Consider the following 22,880-nt stretch of genomic DNA (forward strand, 5'->3'; position numbering starts at 1 on the left):
ACTGAAGTCAGTCTACACATAGTGGTAGTGAAGTTTGTGTGACTGGATTCTGAGTCAAGTCACACTCTGGACTGACTGATGAATTGTGTAGGTGGAGGTTCGCTGTGCCAGGGGAGCACATGAGATGACAGATGACAGCACTTCAGTTGACAGCAGCGACATTACTGAATAACAGATGATGAGCTGCCATCACACTGGTGAGAGCAGAAACTGGAAACACTCACATTTAACAAAAAGAGGAGAAAAAGAAGCCAGTGGAATAAAAATATGAAAAATATTCCCTCTAATTGAGCTTCAGTAGTTAGTCTAGACCGCTTCTAGAACGCTTTGCATTCCCCACCTATTTCACTCTGTAACCTTGACAGCTGGGTGTCCTGGCTTTGACCCACCCGGAGGGCATCATCACACCCGTCCTCTTACACCACCTTCTCACCTCTGTTAAAGCGACCAGCTTATGTTCAGATTTAACAAGAAAAACAACAACACACGACTGCACCCCTGCCATCGTCTCCTGCTTTATGATCCCCTCACCCTGTTTTCACACAGCCGAGGGGGGATTTAGTAGCAGCAGACAGACAAAGACGCCCAGAGGTTGTTAGATTACATGAGGCTGATGTGATCTGCCCCCTTTAGCAGCAGATAAACCGTAATACTGCTGAGCTGCAACCAGAAAGACAAATTTATACATGAGTGCAAACTGAATACACACATGGGGGGGGGATGTCAGCTGGTTTGAGAAGCTCTTCACAATCAAATACCACAGTGAAGACCCTTTTCATTTGTGACCCAAAGGAGGTGTGAGTGTGAATGCACAAACTGGATAAGAAATGGGCAGACATTCATACCAGACACTACATGTTTTTGTTAAACTTATGTCATATTATAAATACACAGCAGACCATATCTGTATGAAGACAGGTCCACGTAAAATATCCAACAGCTGATAAATCAGGTTTCTAGCAGTTAATTATCATCGTTTTGTCTGAGGTCAAACACAAAAGCCATATTTTCATGTCATCTCTGGAATCAAACTTGAACACTGTTGCTGTCCAGTGAAATTACGTGCGAAATGCAGCACAGGGCTGCTCCCTTAACTCCTGAAGAATTACATTAATAGTTTAACATTTCGGGAAAGGGATGAAGTTGCAACAGGCAGCAGGTGAATGAATATCCACAGATTTTTCACACCTCTGTTTGCGATAGCAGAAATAAATCCAAAGCTGACAAACATTTTTTCTTCAGCAGAAGCGAATCAAAAAACACCTTTCTGGTGAACCACAGTGTGCTGTGTATGTATGTTGAACATAATGTGTCAACATCATGTATTTAAACATCAAAGCGATGTTATGAAACTTCCTGCTTGAGCAGATTTGACACCTGAAGCTGTTTTATTTGGAGTCATCGTACTCATACATATGTTAAATATCAGGTGATCTCCTGGCTAAATATATTGTATACACATAATGTATGAGCACATATACTTTATGTTCTTTCAAATCCATTCGGATCAGTGGTTTTGGGAAGCAAACTGAGTGCTTTGAAAGCTAATGGATCTGCATTGATAAACCTGTGTGGGAGGACTGGGCCAAGTATTGATCAGAATCAGAGTAGTTTACACTAAGAAGTCAGGAGAGAAAAAAACAGCTGCTGACTGAAGAGAGGATGGGCAGGGTTTTTGGTTTTAAAATTTTTTTCTTGTTTTCAGGGAAAACATCTGAGAAAGAGTTTGTCCAAAGGAACAATATGATTTTCACACTTCCCTTTTTGATAAGGGAGTAACACCCCCCACCACCACCACCCAAAAAAAAACAAGGAAAAACATTCAAAATATCTTTAATTATTAGATGAGCTCATATAATTTACATACTGTATATTATAATTCTCCACAACGATGAACATAATTATTAGTGATTTGTTCAACAGTTTCACTTTACAAAGAAAAAAAACAACATTTTTTCCCCTCAAGACATATTGCATAACAAAATAATAAAAAAAATGCATCGTACCATGGAAATAAAAACAATTCACTCACTCAAGCAAGATATTGATTCAGCTGATCCAGTGAACTGCAGTCGGTCTCTGTGGCTTTTATCTTTCAATCCTCGAAGCTTTGTGTTGCCTAAGTTAAGTTTTGGGCCTGGTTCAGAGCCCAGTGTGCCCTCAGTGGGGTTTATTTCAATTCACTTCCATTTCTTTGAGCAGTTTGGGAAGTGAACAAAACACACACATGGAGGGATAAAGTATTAGAAAAGATTCAAGGAAAGAAAATGCTTAATGGCCCTCTTTGAGGAGCTGTCGAGTACCTAGAGACCCACGTCAGTCCTGGGATAAATTGTGCTCATGTGTGTTTGTGTATGTACAAGAGGAAGGAACAAAACAGCAGGACACCGGGAGTGGAAGCTTTCTTTTAGCTGCATGCTGTGTGCTACGCCACTCGGCTCGATGTTTATCCCTCCACACTGCCTCCAGGGAGACACAACCAGTCTGTCTTTTAGCTTCTCAAATGGCCAAAAGTTGCCGGCAAAGGGCTGTGGAGCATTTCAGGTGGCTCATAGAGAGGGCGGCTGAGCTGTGTGCTAATGCAGAACAAAGCACAACCTCGGGTGGCTTGTGTTTGTGCCTCAACACTGTTAATCAAGCTCTTTAAAATCTCAATTTCATTATGTTAGAAAATGTGAAAAATTGAGTCTACATTGGCTCTTCATGGAAAGCAGAATAATTCTGATTCAATTTTTGAATGGTTGAGAGTCCTTGAGAGCCAGTTTTCAGTTTTCACTCTGCATCTGGACAAGAAAGACAAGACTTATTTTTATTCGCAAATACAAACTGAGCTAATCTAGACATTCTTCACCCTGGAAAACATCACCAAGATTAAAAAGATAAAAAGCCTCTTCAGTCAGCCTGTACAACCGTAAGAGATTACAATAAAGCAGCCTTTCTGATATGGCACCCTTAATAAAGTGTTTATATGTTGTAATCTCTGCTAAAGGTTAATACATCATTTACCAATACTTTATAGATCAGTTATAATCAATAATTAACACAATTGGAGTGAGTTTGGTTTATTTTTTGTATTTTTATTTGGTAATAATGCAGTTAATCCAACAACCCAGCAACATTTTTGTAATTTTGTAAAACTCCATCCAACCTGCTGCTGCAACATCATGATGTAATGAGTTTTAATTGTCAAATCTGCAGGCAAAAGTGTTAATTAGTAGTCTGCATGTACCACTGCCTGATCCTATTCATGATTTTAAAACCTTAATGAAAGGTGCCTTATTTGGAAAGGGTACCTTAAAGTGTAATCAGATTTACAGATTACCAGCTTCATTCTAATGGTTCTTATACTGACTCTGTTAAGATGCAGCACCTGTCTTATCTTTCCCACCTTACCCATCGTCATTCAGACAGCCCTGCAATCCTGCCACTGGCACTGCAGTAAACATTGTTTTATGTAGCCACGAGAGCTAAAAGCCTGTTCAGTCTCATTGTCATGGCAACCCTGTGGATATCCACTCGTCTATGTAATCATGCTGTTTGTCTTGTGCCCAGAATAGCTGGGGGAGGGTGCCTGGCACCTGAAGCCAAGGCAAACACATCACATCACTGGACATCTGATAAATCCTGGACATCATAAAAACGACTGAAATATGAGGATTTTGGGGAGCAAGTCTGCCGAGTTGTTTTTATCTCCATATCCTCGAAATAGTTCTGGAAAGTGAACAGAGGCTTTCGGCTTTGACTGAAAGGTATTTTCCACAAGTGTGCCAGTTAGTAACACTTGCATTCCCATCCATGCACACACAGTAGTTATTATCTCTCTTTCAAAAACAATCAGGCCACAAGCGATTTCTCCTGGCACCTCGGCTGTCAGCACCCATTAAATCTCTGCCAGTGAGTGGTTTAAAACAATGTTCATATTCCAATTTTAAACTGGATGTTCCCACCAAAAACACATTACAACATCATGGGCTACAGTATAGCTGCGGAGAGACGCACTATAGCTTGATGTAATGTGTTTTACAGGTTTGTTCCCTGCACTAAAATGTAGTTTTTTCCACCCATATGGCTGAGCTAATTTGGAAAGAAAACCACAAACTAGCAGAGCAGACAGTCTCTTTGGCATGCAATATTGTTTTACAGCCAACACATATGTTAAACAGGTAGGAGGGTTTGAATGACTTCATGTCTAAACTGTGGCTGGATGATATGCCATGGTTGAAATACTTATCCAGTGAGGGATAGATGATCTTCTTTATAGGGAGAAAAAAAAAACATGGGGACAGATTTTTTAAAAATGTTCCAACTCGTCCAAGAGTTCAAGGTCCAGTTTAAGAAATTTTCCTTTCCTGTCTCCAGGACTGGTCTACAGTCGTTGTTTCTGTGGTGCTGGCTTCATGGTGCCGTCTCCAGCGAGAGGGCATTGTGTGTGCATGATGTGTGTGTTGGCACAGACTGAACGTTTCCATCGCACCAGTGTGGTGATGGAAAGTAGGATGAAAAGAAAGGCAGGAGGAGGAGAGAGGAAACACTTCAGTGGCTCAAACAAATAGAGGCACTGAGTCGAACATCCCATTGTAGCTGTCTGTAAAGACAGAATTTGAATTGACTGATTGGCTATAGTTGACTCGAAGTCACCACAGTTTAAGAACTAAATGAATGCATGCAGTGGCAGCTGACAAGAAGTTAACTCTGCGCATGGAGTGAAAGAGTCTGACCTGAGCACTAACTGACTGTTTGAACAAGCAAAGACAGGCCTGTCAAGCTTTGGAGGAGTAAGTGTGAAAGTGCAGGGCTGGATTAAACAGTACCTTTAATACATTCCTACTTCGGCATGGCTGACTAACTAGCTTACAAAAAAAAATCTTTTTCCTCAGTACCTAAATTAATGTTAAGGCGCTCATGGTTGCGTAGACATTAAAGTCCGGATGAAACAGCAGTTTCAGAGTAAGTGGCTTCTGTATCCTGACGTATGTGCTCGTGAAACAGGACGAAGCCGGGAGGGATTTTTATTTGAATGTTAAGCAGGTGTGTCATAACAAACATGGATAATAACATTCAGTCGGAAACGGATTCTAGCCTTCAATCAGTTGATGAGGACTGCTCGTCTCCTTCAACACCATCACCCTTGTTACCTGAGCAGGTGGACGTACACCTCAGCTGCATGAATCTTAGCTCTGTGCCACTAAAAATGATATTATTGATTGAAATTGGTTGGTTCAAGACAACTTAAGGACAATTTTGTTTAACAGGAAGTAAGCATGATTTAATTTGGATATATAGAATACAAAGAAATTGGCGTTTTTTGTTTTTTTTTTGGCTTATGTTAAATAAGTGCACAATGTGACTGGGGATTTGATCTAAAAGGAATAAAAGGCTTTGCTCATGACAAATGGCACATCCACTGCATATACAGCATGTGCTGTGCAAGAACAAAGTGTTCGACTCACAAAGAAATAGAATTTTAGAATAGAAAACAAATAACTAATGGGGGTTGGGACTTAACAAGCTGTCAAATCTTTGTTACAGTGCATAAAATGTGAAAAACTAGGCCTGTTTTGAATACTGTTTTGGTGCTGGGTGAAAAGTGTCCACTCCACTCCGAGCATCACATACGTAATTCATTTTGGTAGTTTCCCACCAGTAAACGGATCCTGCAGAAATTTAACAATGCAACGATTTCCAAGTGAAGTGCACAATTACACCAGACCTTGACTCAAATGTCAGGGTTTTTCAGAATGTAGGAGAGAAGGAAAGGAAAACCTTTTCAAAGGAGCCTTTTCGTGACGAGGTACAGTATGGCATAGTTATGTGCTGATTACGTAATAAGCTCCCCTCCGTTCATCACGTGTTGCGCTCTCCTGGCAGCGCTGACATGACTAACTGCAGACTGGTAGGAGATGTAGTAACGCTGTGATGAATGAGCTGAAAACTCTTAAACACCTTTGGGACTCGTATATTCTTATCTGAACTTTGACAGGCCAGATGTGCTCAGGCAGCCACACACACACAGAGACAGACAGATGCTCTCCTTGTCAGTAGTCTCAGAAACTCCCGCAGAACAGACAACAATAATGTGAGATTTAATTTACGGAGAAGAGGCTGCTTATGGAAGCCAGTGGAAAGGCCTCATGAAATATTGCTTTTCTTCTCTGATTGTGTTAGGTCTTGCACCAATTTCTCACGGTTTAAGCAATAAAGCTCTCAGCACAAGGCATGCAAGATCCACCCAGCTCACATAACATGTTCACATGGCGAGAGCACACAGACTGGTGGTCCAGCCATTTCTACACGCAAGCAGAGGCCAAGAGGAAGCAAAAACAATAAAAATAAAGTCAGTCAAAAAATGTATCAATAACAACAGTGCACATCTCAGGAGGGAAAGTACAGGCATATGTAGTTAAGGTTCACACCAGTCAGGCACAACATCTGCTTATAAAAGCTAACATAGTTTACTACAACGGTTCAAAAAACCAAAATCAGCCATATTCAGTATTTGTCTACAAACCAATCACGACTAATACCTGATGCACAGAGTAGCTGTATTGCATTTCAGTGAATATACACTAACACTGCAGATGGTTGGTTAAGCACTGAAAGTATTAGCTCCACAAAGACACAAATGCTAGCAGTAGGTACATTATTTTTCAATGAGAGAAACTTTTATTAACCTCAGTGCTCTGTGTTTCTATTTTCATATCCTCTACTTTTCGTTCAGCTACGAGTTTGGGAAGAAACACACTCACAGATTTTATCAAATGGTGTTTTACTTTGTTGTTAATACTTTATCGAGTAATGCTATCTATAACCATTAAGTGTTTGGGTATATAGTTCATACAATAAATTTAAGTTGTGGTTTGATAGAGGAAACTTTGGTCTTCTAAAAACTTAAATGCAGTACAGAAGACTCTATCAGTGCTGTTAATAATGGTGGTGATGATTGTTAAGGGCCCACCACGGGACAAAATGGAGTAATTAAGGAGATCCCAGAGCGATATTCTTTAACAGAGATCAGAAATCTTTATCCTGCCCCTGGGTTTTAATTATGGATTATTTTAAATAGAGGAACTGTTTATAGGATTTTGTTAAATTATAATTCAAATCATCTAATTTACGTTGGTTGATGCATAATGTCAAGCAAACTGAAATGATGTTTTCAGCTCTCCGGCAGATCATCTCACTGTGCTTTAGAAAAGAAAAGGAAAGGAAGGAAAAGAGAGAAAATCAGGGAGTGCCAAGAAAGACCCTGAGAAAACTGTGACACAGGATTTTAAAATTTACTTTCCTAAGTTTGTTTGAGGCAGCCAAGTTTGGCTAAATATGGTCAAAATCCTGTGATGTGCATCCACCGTAGTACTGACATCAATGTTTTACAGAAAGTTAGTGCAGTAACAGGAGGGAACAACAGGACAAAAAAGTTATTCTTTGTCTTTTAAACCCAGTGTCGTTCAAAAAGCAAAGCCTCACTATGTGCATTTCACAAACAGCAGTTTGCTCTTCTTCTGTCCTTCAGTGATTTGGTCTTTGATGTTACAGAAGGGATGTTTAACAGTGGCTTTGGTCCCCTCTGTTATTATCCCTCTTACAAAAACGTCACGTCTTCTTGCGACTGCACCCATCGCCAGTGTGCGTCGTACTCCAGGTGCATTTTGCCATTCATTTTGCAAGTATCCAAGTCGATCTTTCCGTTTTTGTAAGGTTTGAGTTTGGGGCTCTGGCTGGTTCCCAGTTTCTCAGTGAGGGTGTGGCGGGTTGGGCTTCCTGTCTGCATTGTTGGTTTCTCCAGGACTCCATTAGCCTTAACAGCTTGTGTCTGGGTGTTACCCTTAGAAGCAGGACTTCCTTTACCCATCTCAGCAGCTGTGGTCCACATCGGAGCTTCTTGCTTAGGGCCCTCAGACTTGGCTTGGGGGGAGCTGACAGAAACGGCTGGTTTGCCAGTTCCAGTCCCAGTAATACCAGTCCCACTGGTAATCCCAGTTCCTGGTCCACCTTTTGCCTCTGTCCCATTTCCAATCCCAGTTCCATTTTCATTTGCCCCAGCCCGAATTGCACTTCCAGCTCCACTACCAGACTTCACCCCTACCCCAGCTCCTGTAGCAACTGCTGTGACCATGGCCCCGGGGCCTCCCCCTATCCGGCTCACAGTAGTACACTCTGAGACTAGCGGTGTGGTAGAGCAGATAACCGACTCTGAGCTGGAGGGGCAGTACTCATCCATGTCATCTGCAAGGGTGTCCAGGTAGCTGCCGATGGAGATGTTGTCCAGCTTGTCATTTGGGTCCTGCAGACTACTCCAGGAGCCTCTCCAGGAGGTGTCGGGGCCCTCGCCCAGGCTGTACTGGCTGCTGGTTAGGCTGCTGCAGTGACTCGTCAGTGTGCTACGCTCCTCCAGCAGCCATTTCACTGCTTCAATGCCCTCATGAACTGCTAGCAACTGCTGCAAGATCTTGACATCCACCGAGCGCAAGTGAGCCTGTGGACAAATAACAAAAGGAAAGATGGATGAAATTACAAAGAGAAGTTGCGTGTTTGGGTCAGGCATCTGGTCTGTTGATTATTTTCATTGTGTTCATGTTTTGATAGTTTTTAGTTTGTAATAAGAAAAAAATGTTTTGTATGAGAACCAGACAAACTGTGAACCTGGAAAACCACAAGGATCGTGCAGAAATTTATTTTAGGCTTTCAGGTTTGGCTCCACGGACGAGTGCAAACATAATTATAATGCTATTAAACCTTTAGAGATTACCATAATTGGAAGTAAAATATAACAAAAGCTGGTGGGTTGAGTATACACTGCAACCAATGTGGAAACAAATAAGGTAATGGTACAGGGAAATATCTTACAGATGGAAATAAAAGAAAACAACAAGGGACAAAGTGATAGAAGAAGGAGAAGGTTTAGAGAAACATATTGTAAGTAGTGGATTAGGCTGTTTAAGTGTTAACATGGAAATATGAGCAAAACTAATTCTGCAGGAGAATCGGTTGAGAAAAGGCACTGGAAATTACGACACATTTGAAAATAAAATTTAAAAAAAAGATGTCTAATTGCCCTATAAATGCTACAAACTTCTCAGACGTTTATTCATGATGTCATCTAGTACAATATATAAAATAATGATGGATCAGAAATAACAGCCGCTGGTATCTTCTACTGCAATGTGTCTGTGCATGTGTGGGAGGTTGAAAAAGCTAAATGATGAATAAGAGCAAAAGGCGGCTGCAGTCATGGAAAATTCCTCCCCAGAATACATTAGCAGAGGTCTGTGGTGAAGCGCACAGGAGGTGATATATGGCACCGACATTCAGAGCTTGGCCTGATGATATCCACCCCTCTCTGCAGATAATCAGTCTCTCACAAAGCTTCAAGCATGTAGTCCTTCAGTATCTCAGTTCTACCTTTTCAGTCTCTATGTGCTTCTACAGACGGTCAGTGTCTCTGTCTTTCTCAAGGCTACTGTAGCTCAGCTTCCTGCAGTTATTTTGTAAAATCAACAGTTTATATTACCTCACCGTGTTTTTACCTTTTCTTACATAATTATGGCTTATTTCAGACAGGTTTCATACACAATTGCACGCAAGTATGTCAGCATGATCTGACAGATGTACATCTAAGAACAAAACTAAAAGTACCAGATGGAGAAAAATGGCTCAAGTGAGTGCATTCTGTCTTGGGTACTAAAAAATGCATCATATTTTATAAACCCATCTTATGTTTCCACATAAAATCTTCATTTGCATTGCAGTTAGGTAAAAAATACAATATTTACCTCTTAAATGTAGCAGAGCAGAAATGAAATGGCATGAAATGAAAACACTAAAGTAAAGTCATACCTAAAATTTGGCTTTAAATACCGTAGTTGAGCAATTAGATTCCACCACAGTGTTACTATGCTATATGCTATGCTGAAATATACTGTGAGTGGCCCCAGTCGTAACAAGTCAGACAACACAGTCAGACAACAAACACATAAATTGCATGTCTGTACATAAATTGTATATAGTAAAGATTATTTGTATATATATGATATCTATGATGATTGTGTGAGTGGTACAGCAAAACGTGTATATAAACGATAAAAACTGCACATGATGCAGTTTCATCAATGATAGGCTACACAGAAGGGGAGGCATCATAACACCTTAGTCCTTTGACCTTTTGGTGTCTTTGTCTACCTCTCTTATTTCCTTTACCGGGTCCTTATGACCCTCCAGGTTATGCCAATAAAATGGTTGAGAGGAACATATTGATTCTGCCCACCCGCCAAGCAATTTATCATTTACTCCTGCATAATGTTAGCATCAGTGGTTATGTCTCCAGTGGGACAATGTAGTTTTGGTTAGTATGATTTTTCTACAGTCCACAAAGAAAGCACTGCCTATGTACAGAAAATAATATTTCTCTCTCTAAACCCTTTGAATGTTTGGCGGCTGACTTTTCTGGAACCGAGTCACCATTCAGGACAGTGAGCACTGCTGACTGTAGGATAAGATTATTTTAGCTCATTCAGTCCTCTCCAATTCAGTGTCTTCCCCTCATCTTTCTCAGGCTCACTTCAGATAAACCTCACAGTGTAGATGGGTGATTTACATCATTTGTTTCCAAACTGTTTGCTGGAACCTTCCCAAAATAAAACCGAAAAGTCACTTGATGAAAATCTGCTTTTTCATGTGAAATAATGGAGAATTTCATCTCTTCAGGCCTCTAAAATTTCCCCTTAATGACTTGACTGTGTCCACATTGAGGCCATAACCTTTTATGAGTGGGTCATAAAAAGCTTCATTTCAAGGAGGCCAAAACCACAAAGGTTAGAAACCATCGGTTTAGATAATCCTGCATCCTCATTTTGAATATGGACGACTTCTATTGCTTACACACACGCCCAGTATTTCATTCTTCAACTGTCATCACTGCTGACCACAAAGCTGTCACTTAGTCTGATTGCCTTCAAGCATTTAAATTGGCTGTGTCAGGACACTGGGTTAACTTGGCTTGGCTTGAATCCCTAAAGGTTTACTCAAACCTAAACCACTACATGCCTAATCCCAACCCTCACCCTAATCTTAACTAAAGCATGACTTTAATTTTCACCATAAACCAGGTCTTAATCAAAAAATACATAAATGGTTAAGCATGTGGGGAGCAACTTCTTGTCCTCAGATGGGAGAAGTGTCCCAAAAGACTGAAAATCCACCTTTTCAGACTACATCTCGACACCCAACTGTGGACAAAAGCATCTGCCAAATTAATGTACTGTTAACTATATGTAAAAAGATGATTATGCCCAAATCTATAAATACAAGTATACACAGGGACAAATGCAAAGATGGCACTTAGAACGGCTGAAAGTCTGGAGGCCTGAGCTGTGTGATGTGCCGATGCCAAAGTCGCAGTCCGGTGGACCTTTACCCCTTGCCTGACTGGCAAGCGAGTCAATCACAATATGATGCAGCCCAGCTTGCATCTTTTAAAGGAGTTGTCTGAGAACAATTTGGGTTTCGGGTCCCCTGCGACATCATTGGAGGGAGAGTTGTGGACAGTGAGTCGGTGTTGCTCTACTGTTGTTCGGTCTGTGTATGAAAACACATCAAACATGCTAATGCACACTCAAAGACCAGATAGAAAGAATCCAAATGCATTTTTCTTTGACTGCTGTGCCAAAAGACTCCTAAACCAGAATATGAACTAAACTGTCAACCGTTTCTCTGGCGGACACAGGCTCTAACGACAGAGGACAAGGAAATAACAAGAGAGACAAAGAAGAGAAGGTAAATAAATATATAAATCTCTATTTGCTTACTCATTCCATTCATCCATCTATCGTACATTAAAACACACATAAAAGCACACATCACATGTCACAGGGAGGAGCTGCCAAACAAAGAAGACAAACTGAGGATCAAAAACCACAGCTTTCTCTGTGTGTGTGTGTGTGTTGTAAACCCACTGACATTTGGGGTGGGGTTCAGGTTTGAGGTTTGAGGTTTTCAGCTGGCAGAGACTGAGTGGCTAATGAGGGTGGCAGTAAAAGTAGCTCCATGCCTGTCAGCGCTGAGGTGGCACAACGCTAACGAAGCCCACTCTGCTGCTGAGTTAGGCCTGTCCCACAACAAATACCCTCTAAATTCACGGTTGCTCTTGCTCTGTTCTGCTCAGCTAAAAACCAGCTGTGATGGATGTGTATCCTGAACCAAATCTACCAGTATCCACGGTAACCAGACAATAAATTTGAATTAAAAGTTTCTATCTGCTTATGTTTCTTCTTTTCACAAGGCTTCCACCACTGCACTTGGCGACATCCAAAAAGCAAAAATATGTACAGATTCCATAGCACCTACAAAAATCAGGAGAGTCAAACCACCTCACATGAAATCATGAAACAACTAAAGTGTACTCACCAAAAGGCAGTAAAACAAACCAGGACCTCCTATTTCTCCGACATCCTTGCAACCAACCACAATAACCCGGGAGTTCTTTTCAAAACCATCGAATCCATAATTAAGCCTCCTCCAAGCCAACAAACTGAGGACTCCTCCATGAACTGCGAGCAATTTTTGTCCTTCTTTACAAACAAAATACATGAAGTCAAACAGATTGGTCACGTCCCTGGTAACTGTTCTCCAAAGGTGAACCATCTGCCTTCCTTGGTTATTTCAAAGCTCTGTCACTGTACACTTTCAATTATACAATTACCAAATGAAAGAGGATATCACATTGTGTTACTACATAAAGGCATGCAAATATTTCCTTAACTCAGATTGGGTTTCACAGTGTTTCCATCCTTCTGCCAATGGTGGAGTCCCAACTGTGTCATAAATTGTGTGTCATGTCGTTTTCAATATTTCCACATTGATCACAGCCTCTAATTATACGACAAAGTCAAATGTGCTCATTATGTGGAGGGCCCAGTCGAGTGAAAAAGGTCAGACTGGGGTCAAAACATTTTTTATGTGACAGTGGTCAGCGTGAAAGCAGGGAGTGGACATGCAGGATACTGAAACACCGTTATTCTTCTTTTGTTGTTTTTTCCTGCCGTCGATAAGCCAAACAGATTTCAGTTTTCCTACTCAGGCAGGAGGCCAAGCACCTTCTGGCTGACAGAGAGGATTCTGGAAAGCCCATCGTCCTGCCTTTAGTATCTGGTACATAACTGAGTGTGTGTGTGTGTGTGCGCGCGCTGCAAACAATAAACAGCTAAATATCATTCTTGATTTATAATGATATGATTTAAATTACATATTTTCATTAATTTTAAGATAAATATTCATCAAGAACCAATGACAGCAGGGTAAATGATTAATTAGACGGATGAGTCATTTGTCACGTTAAAAAAACCTGCTGCAACTGCTTCTCAAATGTTAAGATTCGTCTGCTCCTGTCACTTTTATGTCACTTTAGATTAGTATTTTTGACCATTGGTCAGTCAAAATAAGCAATGTGAAGATACGAGTTGCCGTTATTTTTGACATCTCATAAACTAAACAATCAGTTCTTTTAATTTAAAAAAATTGAGACTGAAAATATAGTTTTGGTTCTTGTCTCGTCTGTACGTGCACGTACTCCAAAAGCTTCAGCACTCAAGTGGGAATTTAACAGGAAGTGCGTTTCAATCTGACCTATTTCTACCTCTCTGAAAGTAGATGGATAGATACTTTATTGATCCCGAGGGATATTCAATAAGAAGAAGGAACCAGTGAGACACACACAAGAAGCATCTTCATTTTCAAAGTGATAGCTGGAAAGTTTACCATTACTGATGTGTTGCTGGACTTTTCTCTGAGTTTTGTTTTCTTTGGACACTTTCTTAGACTTTTTTTCTGTCAAAATGTATATTTTGTGGTGATAAAATGGTGTTTCTTGAATCACATTTGGACCATGAACCATGTTTTTTCCAGGCAGCTGGACCTACAGCTGCTGCAAAACTCCTGACACATTTTAGATAAAAAGTCTTCAGTGATTGCTATTATTAAACATCAACATTGTTTCATGGTTCAAAAGTACAAGACATTATGACGTTTTACAAATAACAAATTGCCTAATAGTAGAACATATTTTAAAGGATTGACATGATAAAATTATTTTCGTAGTTTTTGGCCATCATTCTAATGTGTAATAATAAAATCATTGGCTTGTTTACAACCACTCTTGGCTGACCGCCTGTGCTTCTAGCCCCATCTGTCTTCATGGTAGCAATGTACTCTATTTTGGTGAGTTCGTTGCTATCATCAGACAAAAATGAACATTAAAATAAAAGTTAGTTAGTTAGTCCTTCAGATGTTTTTGCACAGCAGTCGTCCGTCATCGAAATGCAAAATCAAGCAGCAAGGTGCTCCAGAATCACCGTCTCTTGTGGAATACGTAGGAGTGCATTTCCAATCATGCACTGACTAATTGAGTGTCTTGATACAGTACCTTATGATAACATATGCATAGCTGAAACATGATCTGCGACGCAACTTCTCCCATGTGGTGAAAACAGCCTCCCAATGTCACACAGCCACCGAGCAGACTGCTGAATCACTGCCAGCAGGGATGTCATAACCACACACACACACACACACACACACACTTGCTCTTTCATACACCAGCAAAATAAACACTCGCCTCTATTGGTACAGTCTCCCCTCCCTCTGTCTGTCTGTCTCATGTCCTCTGGTGTCACTGTCTGTCATTTCACCTTCCCCGCTCAGGCCTCGTGCAGACATACGGCGACCTTGCAGAGTCCCCTTCAGTCCCAACAGACAGCAGAAGGTCTCAGTGTAAACCTCCAACTGCTCCATCTGTCTGCGCTCACATCTGATTGCTCCGTAAAATATCCACTCATCCTTGTTTCGTTTTCTCTTTTGTGATTTTGTATCTGACTGATCAAAGTGTTGTCCCTTCTGTATCATCTTTGTTCTCTTTCTCCTTTCTCAGATCACACAGCAGACATGTATTAGATCTCAAACAAGCTGGATTTTACTGCCCAGTCAGAACCAAATGAAGATAAATGTTTCACGAGATTAAAATACCATCAAGAAAATGCATTTTTGTTCTGATTTCACAAATGCAGTAGTCGCATCTTCAAATGTGACACTCGTTTTCCACTTAGCTTCCTCAGCGCTTCAAAATCGTAGCTATGAGCAGTTCTTATCAGCTGAACAAAAAGGAATGTTAAGTTGTTATTGCTGAGGTTTTCCTGTGGTGCAGCTGAGGAATCCTGATGCTATGAAATCTGAGAAGCTCCTTTCAGTTCAATAGCAAGTTGCATGCATCAAAAGTGGAGATGAGGGGAAATGACACATAGTAAACAACCCGTCTATTAGGGAGCACATTTACAGGATTGTAATGCCGGTCACATTGCATTCCTTGGGGAGAGAACACAGTTTTGGTTCATTACTTAAAAAGATTCAAATCACTTGAAGCATGAGACAACATGGGTGTTAACTTTGTTAATGTTTACCCAAATTCCTTTCCTAACCTTAACCAGAAGGCTTTCGCTGCCTACACCTAATCACACACAGGACTCAGGATGTGAAACGTCCCATCTTGCAGTCCTGTGATTTGCATGCCCACCTTCCACCTTAGTCTTCCTTCACTTGCAAAACCTGTGAGGATATGTTTCCTATGAAGAAATATTAAACATATTAGTAGTGAATAAATATAATTTCCCAGAGACAGGGTTGAAAACAACATGGTTTGGACGAATAAAGGGGCTCAGGTCACTTGGAAATGATTTAATTAGACAAAAATCCTCTAATGACTGTCTCGGAGGAAACAGCCAGGAGCTTGACTAAAGAAGAAGACTGAGACTGGATTTTGAGCCCCTCGCAGCTCAGCTCTGTACTCCAAGCTGACTTTGCACTGTCCTTCATCTGCCCAGAGCTGGAAGGCAGAGATGGAGATAGAGAGCAACAAAGGAAGAGCTCCAGAGAGAGAGAAATGACATACCCAGAGAGCAGGATTCACCCTGTAAATCTCCATTTGATGGCTGATAAACAGGTGCTGAACATGTCATGCATAAAGCAGCGAGTATACAAAGGGCCTTTAGTGCACATGCGTGTGCATGTGGCTGACTGCCAGTCCAGTGCGGCTTTAAAGGAGTGTCTCTGCATGCAGACAGTCTGTTTAGTTCAGTGGAGAGAGTGTCTTACATCAGACAGCTGGAGACAAAAGGCAGAAGCTTTAAAACTGCTTCCACAGAGATGAACAGTAAAGTCATTAATAAAAACATTTGTCAAATGTTCTCTACCATACTGAGACACAAACATTGATGAAGTATCAGCAGACAGCCTAAACCAGCAGACATCACTTTTCACTGATTAAGTACACTTTCCATATACTGTACATATGCTGCTCATTATTTCTGTGACATGCAATTACAAGAAATTTAATCTGCAACATCTCTGTTGATCAATTAAATGTTTCAGCCAAATTTCTGAAGTGGAAATAGTAAACATCAGGTTCCAGCTCCTCAAACCATTAGAATTTCCTATTTTAAACAACTAACTGAAAACTTGATGAAAAAGCAAATATTAAATTTAACGCCAGATCATCTTGTTTAAAGTGGAGTTTTCGTGTAAACAAAGTTTCTTCTCACAAACGCACGTCAGTGATTTTTGTCAGGACTCACTGTGTATCCCTGAGGTCTGGTTTCTTCTTCACAAAACATTTGCAAAGCTTGATTTTTTAAAGCTGCTTTGTTTACATTCAGTCCTCTTGTTCCCTGCCTTTTGCCTTTGCTTCCCTGCTTTTCTTGGCATTGCCACAACTGACTGTTGATCAATGAAATAGCATGAGACCATCAACAAGAAGGTGCGTCTCATCACCACATGCCCGAACAAAACTACACTCCACCCCATGGCATTGTTAGTGGCCCAAAACTCCATTTATACACAAGCTAGACATTATAGACTGGCTGCCTTGTTGGTCAAAAAATTCAGGTTGACTCTCATGTTGTAACTTGGGGTGACGCACATGTTAACGGCTGCTTGGCAAAGTGAAAAGTATTAGAAACACGAGATAACATCTTGTTTCCCCTCACAGTTAACAAGAAGCAACACAGCATTTCATTACTGGTATTAACATGGCCCACACACCCACAGACACACACACACACACACACACACACACACACACACACACACACACATCCATGATCTTGCAGTAGGCAGATGCTGCAGCCCACCATCACCATGCGGTTACAGATACAGTGGAGTAACAGATGACTGTGGAGTAAACACTGCACACAGACACACACTCACGCAAATACAAATACACTGAAAAAAGTGAGAAAAAGTAACAAATATCAGCTGTGTGTGTGTGTGTGTGTCTTTGGAGCCCCTGAGATCATCGGTATTACTGTTCAGCATTAGAAAACAGCAAGAAAAAACACGCATACAGGGACCAGATTAAATTTCCATGGAAGTGTGTGTGTGTGTGTGTGTGTGTGTGTGCACATGTGAGCTCTTCCATTTAGCATTACTCTGCAGACACTCACATTACTGCACGTCTTACTAAGCAGATTTCTGATGAAAGTGCAACGCTCAGTAGTCTTCTTGTGCACTACACTACACCACTCTTAGAGATGAATGAAACACACACACATGCACACACACACACACACACACTCTGTGCTGGAGGTTTCACTCCCCTCCAGTTAGGAAGTGGATCTTTATCACTTCTGTGTCAGTCCCCTCTTTGCAGCAGACTTGATTAATGTCTAAAACTGGCAACAAAGCAGTCTGACGCTCCACTCTCAACAGCTTTATAGAAGCTTTCTGGATGCTTTGTGATGCTGTGAATCCAGACTGAGTGTTTTGGTCAGGTATACACTGAGGAACTGGCTGACATCAGTGTCTGGAGGTTACCACAGTTCATTTCTCTAAAACATTCATATTTTGATAGCCTACTAAATTATATCATTACCAGTGAATTGAATGGGCTGATACAACACCGTTAACGTCATATTCAGCAATATTTGACTGGTAACTGTCTATGAAGGTCACATCTTTGGTGCATTAGGAGGGAACTTTCGTAGTAAATTATAATGCCTTCATAATGCTTCATGACTGTACTCATAAAGCAGCTGAGAAAAACGGCAGTGGATCGAATGATCTCTAAACTATAAACTATATAAACTCAGAGGTACAACTGATAATGTTTCTGCAAAAAGTGTTCAGTTACAGTGGAGGACCATTTATTTTTCTGTTCAGGATCTCCAGACTTCTAAAGCGCATCTGAGCCGCCAGCATCATGACTTTCAGTGCTGTAATCCTGTTCTATTTCAAACATGTGACCAAACTGATAATGAGTTTTGGCTGTTTGTAACTTACAGTATGTGTTTTGCAGCAACTCCCTCAGACGACAGCCTGCTTTGGGAGCTCGGTGGCAGTGAATTTGCTCTGTGTCACAACCACAGGAATGTATGACATACGTGATCACAGAAGGGAACAAAAAAACAGCTGTAGAGAGGGGCGTTATTATTGCTACGGACCTCCGTCGTTTGGAGGAAGTGAGGTCCATGTGAGCAGGAAGATGGGGAGATATTTATTTGGAATGGGACGGATCAACCGCTGCTCCATGGGAAGTAATCTACTCTCAAAACAAAGAATAGAAAACAGTGGATTTGCACTTTGTGAAATTCTTCATGTGATAATTTTTTAATATGTGAAAAAGTAAAACACTCCACCGGGCTTACAGTCAAGATAACAAAAGCTGGGATTGATTCATCTCACCGCTTGCCTAACTCTGCAGACAGTTCGAGATAAAACTTCTCAATGGATGTCAGTTTTTGTGCCACAACAAAGACCAAAATGTGGCCAAACACAAGGCTAAATAAGCTTTGTTTTTAGCTTTGTTTTACATTAGGTTCATGAGAAATCTTAGGAAAATATTTTTGAATTCACAAATCACTCTCCAACATTTTTCTAATGTGAGTGGGTGCATGGCGGTACTAATATAAGTACAAAACAAGATTCCCAGCTGAAGCAGCTATTGATCACTTGCAGCCCCCACCAGCTGGTCAAAAGGAGTGAAGGGTCAGGTATAAAACACAGCAGTCAATGTAAGTTTTTAAAAAAACTGTGAACCACCGCTAACACCGGTGACAATAAAAATATTTCAGAGGACTGACTTACCAATATGTCACACCAAAGCTAAGTCCTAGCATGTACAGAAATATAATGTGAAGCCAAAAGTGATAAAAACTACAAACAATGTGCACGGTATGAGTGGTGTGATTGGAGAGCTAATCATCTGACAATAGATGGACAATGAATTTATCATATTTCTGCACGTCTTTGCTGGTCAGCTCATTTCCTAGCAACCAGAGCCATCTGCAGCTGTTGGCATGGTGAGGAGCAGCTTGAAGCACTCGAAATGATTCAAACTCCAAATATCACTGTTGTGCTTCATACAGTAACATCGATTTAGTTGCAAACATTGCTAAATATTGTGGATATCATCATACAGTAGTTTTCTGTGTCTGTTGTGCGACTGTTTAGCAGATTGAGACACTAACCGCGAGTGAAAATTGCAAAATTCTGTTTATCTGATTGTCTGCAAAGAGAGAAAGAAACTGGGAGACAATATACTTATTTACAAAGTTAGATGAGAAGATCGATGCCCCTCTGTACCACTCAGTCTCCGCTGGTTGCCCGGCAACTTCACAGAGACCACAAGCAAGTCACTACTCCCAACCAAGAAATAGTCTGGCACATAACCCTCCGATAAAACCACATTTTGTTTGTTTTTGCACTTCTGTTCACGTGCAGATTAAACAAACGAGATATATTGAGTTAATTAGTGAGCCATAAAGATGGTGACACAGATTTTATCACCACTGGAAACAGCCAGGCTAGCTGTCTCCCCCCCACCGTTCACAGCCTTTAGGCTAATGGGCTGTTGACTTAAGCCACATATTTCCTGTACAGACTTGAAGGTAGCATCGATCTCATCTAACTTATGGGAAGAAGAAAAAGATAAGCAGATTTGTTAAAACTTCAAACTATTCCTTAAAAAACAGAGTACCAGAACATCACAAATCAACGAACTGATTCAAATCACTGTTAACATCATTTATTCATCCATAATCTCTACCATTTTACCATTTTCTTAAGTTTTTTATTAAAATTAATAAACAATATGCTACTAAGGAAAGAAATTACTAAAAGAAAAATAATGTTAGTGAGATTACTGAAAGCCTAACAACTTAACTTTACAGAGACATCTTAAACTGGGCAGCTGTGAAATGTACCTGATTTGACATGAGTGTCAGCTGACAGTACACAGCAGTACACAGCAGTACACAGTGGGTACCTGAAAGGCTTGTCCCACTGGACAATAAGACTAATTATTAGGTCTGAATCATCAGCAGATGTTCAGAGATTGTTTTCGATGCCACGTTTGAGGTCTTTAAAAACAGTGTGGCAGTCATGGTTGATATGAAACGGCTTGCAGTAGCAATTTTTCTAACAATTACTCCTGATGTTGTTTGGATCTGTACGTACTGCTTTCCATTAAGTGATCTATACTATCAGGAGTCGTAAAACCTACGCTGCATAGTGCTGTTAATGTAGTTTTTAAAGTTTTCAACCTCAGGACAAACTGATCTGCAGACAAATGTTTCAATATTCACAACAACAGAGTCGACCCTGTCAGTGTGACATCTCAGTACTGTGGTGACTTCAGTCAAAGACACATCCTGGAGGACAAGAGTCTGCCACACGTCCAACAGCATGTGCCACCACACACACACACACACACACACACACACACAGAATCCATTAAAGCAGTCTTACCATCTCCACCTTCAATTTCCTGATCTTTTCATCCAAACTCTTCTTCCCAGTCTCCACGCTGGTGTCGTGCGCGGTGCTCAGCTTCGCGTCCCCCCGGAGAGAGGACGCCTCTTCCCGCATCCACCTGAGCAAACCCTCGGGGGTCTTCCGGCCGATTTTCACCTCAATGTCTTTCAAATCAGGGATGGTCTCGCTGGCTTCATCCATCGCGTTCGTGCAGTGAAATCAAAAAGATTACGTCCTTTGCGTTTCTTGGAAATTGTTGCCTGTCAAGCTGCGAGAGTCGCTTCCTAAAGGATTGTATGGCATCCTACAGCGCGCGAGCCGGACTGAGTTGGACTGCGCCAAAAAGAGAAAAACACTCTGACAGCATCAACACAGCAACGTGTGGTCACTTCAACAGCATGATGCTCAGAGGGATCAGCCTGGTATTCTGGATGTATTATCATCTGCTGTCAGACTGATGAAGCCCGTGTTTCTAGACAAACTGAAAGCAGATTTTAAAATAAATAAATAAATCTCTAATTTTCTGCTTATCCCCCGCGTCTCGGCGACAGATTCCTCCAGAGTCCGGTGTGCGCTCGCTGTGCGCTGGCGGAGGCTGATGTGTCTCACTGGAGCTACACTGCGCAGGTTCCACCTGCATGATGACAACGACCAGCAGCCGCAGAGTCAGAGAGGAGACCCCCCCTACACCCCCCCGACTGTCAGGTTGTCAAACTCATGCAATGACATCATACAGCTTCCTGTGCGACTTTCACAATAAAACACGTTTAAAGGATTTGAGTGTCGGTCGCAACACTAACGCAAAAAACGTGTGTGTACATGCTGAATTAATCAAGATGGTGCAAATACAAAAGTATAAAAATACTAATTTATAAGTAAATGTCCCACATTCATAAAGTCACTTAAGTATTAGTAGCAGCGAAAGTAAGAATAGTAAAAATAGCCATTTATTCTGAAGAAAAGTGGCCCCTGTGAGTCTTATGTCATAGACTATGGCATATATCAGGCCCATATTATTAATACCTGCTTCAATATGTTACTGTTGTAGCGGGTCAAGGTGAAACTAGTTTTAACTGGTTTATTTACTTCAGTGGAGAAAAGGGACCAGAGCTCAGTGACTGAATTTGAGCATTTAATTTAGCAAGGAGACTAATACTTGAACACTTTCAGCTCTGAGACACAGTGGCGTTGAAACATTAGTAGTGCTGAAAGGTGTCAGAGGCAAAATGCTTTTTGGATGATGAAGACAGTAAACCACAAGTGTGCTAAAGCCCCCCCCTTGGAAGTTTGCTGTTCTCAAACTGAGAAGCACTTGGCTCATGGGGTTATATATGTCAGTTGTTTGACGTAATTTCAAAAAACTTTATTCACCAAAAGATGCACAGAACCACCTTTGTTCTTATTGCACTTGAGTGTTGTAAATTCCCTGACAAAATATCAATAATCAGATTTCCAAACCCCACTGGCATGCATGTGGTGACCCCGGGGCTCCTGAGGTTTTCAGAATCACGCCTGTGATTGGGCCATTAATTATGCACACATTTTCTTAAACATCATTTTCACACCAAACCACAGTCTGTAGCACAAATACCAAAGCTTGTTTATGTATTAATCCATGACATATTGTCATCTAATTGAGCAGCATGAACAGACATGTTGTTCCATCGACTCTGTAAAAACACAAAATAAAGCTCTACCAAAGCAGTTATAAATCTTTTTGCAGCATTCAGTTTCAGCTGTCTAGACGTTAAATTTTAATTGCTGCCATTTTTTCCAGAAATCTTAGCAGCTCAAATTATGGTTGCAGTAAGTGTTCAGCTGATTTCAAATCATTTCAGCCCCTGTGGGTTGGGGTGGATGAAGAGTCTAATCAGTGTAATGAAGTACGACAGATGTCTGTGTTACTTAAGGCTATCGCATTACTTTCAACACACTTACACACACACATTCATGCCCTGTGGCTTGCCATGACAACATTATCCCAGCCTACACAGAGTCAGTCTGGGCAGATTTTTCCTCATCAGGCCTGGACCTCCTCATGTGAAAGCAGGAGCCGTGTGGCTGCCATAATACATCAGGTTAAAGCTCCT

General features: G+C 41.1%; 1 protein-coding gene across 1 annotated transcript; it reads right to left on the reverse strand.

Annotated features, from left to right (window-relative positions):
* Positions 1-1,838: 1,838 nt before the first annotated feature.
* On the reverse strand, positions 1,839-21,354 carry lurap1 (leucine rich adaptor protein 1). Its single transcript, XM_046392309.1, has 2 exons — positions 20,785-21,354; positions 1,839-8,476 (listed from the first exon to the last, which is right to left on the reverse strand). The coding sequence occupies exons 1-2, from the start codon at positions 20,989-20,991 to the stop codon at positions 7,583-7,585; spliced, it is 1,101 nt and encodes a 366-aa protein (XP_046248265.1). The 5' UTR covers positions 20,992-21,354; the 3' UTR covers positions 1,839-7,582.
* Positions 21,355-22,880: the final 1,526 nt, after the last annotated feature.

Source organism: Scatophagus argus, chromosome 6 (genome assembly GCF_020382885.2).
Source record: "Scatophagus argus isolate fScaArg1 chromosome 6, fScaArg1.pri, whole genome shotgun sequence".
Lineage (NCBI taxonomy): Eukaryota > Metazoa > Chordata > Actinopteri > Scatophagidae > Scatophagus > Scatophagus argus.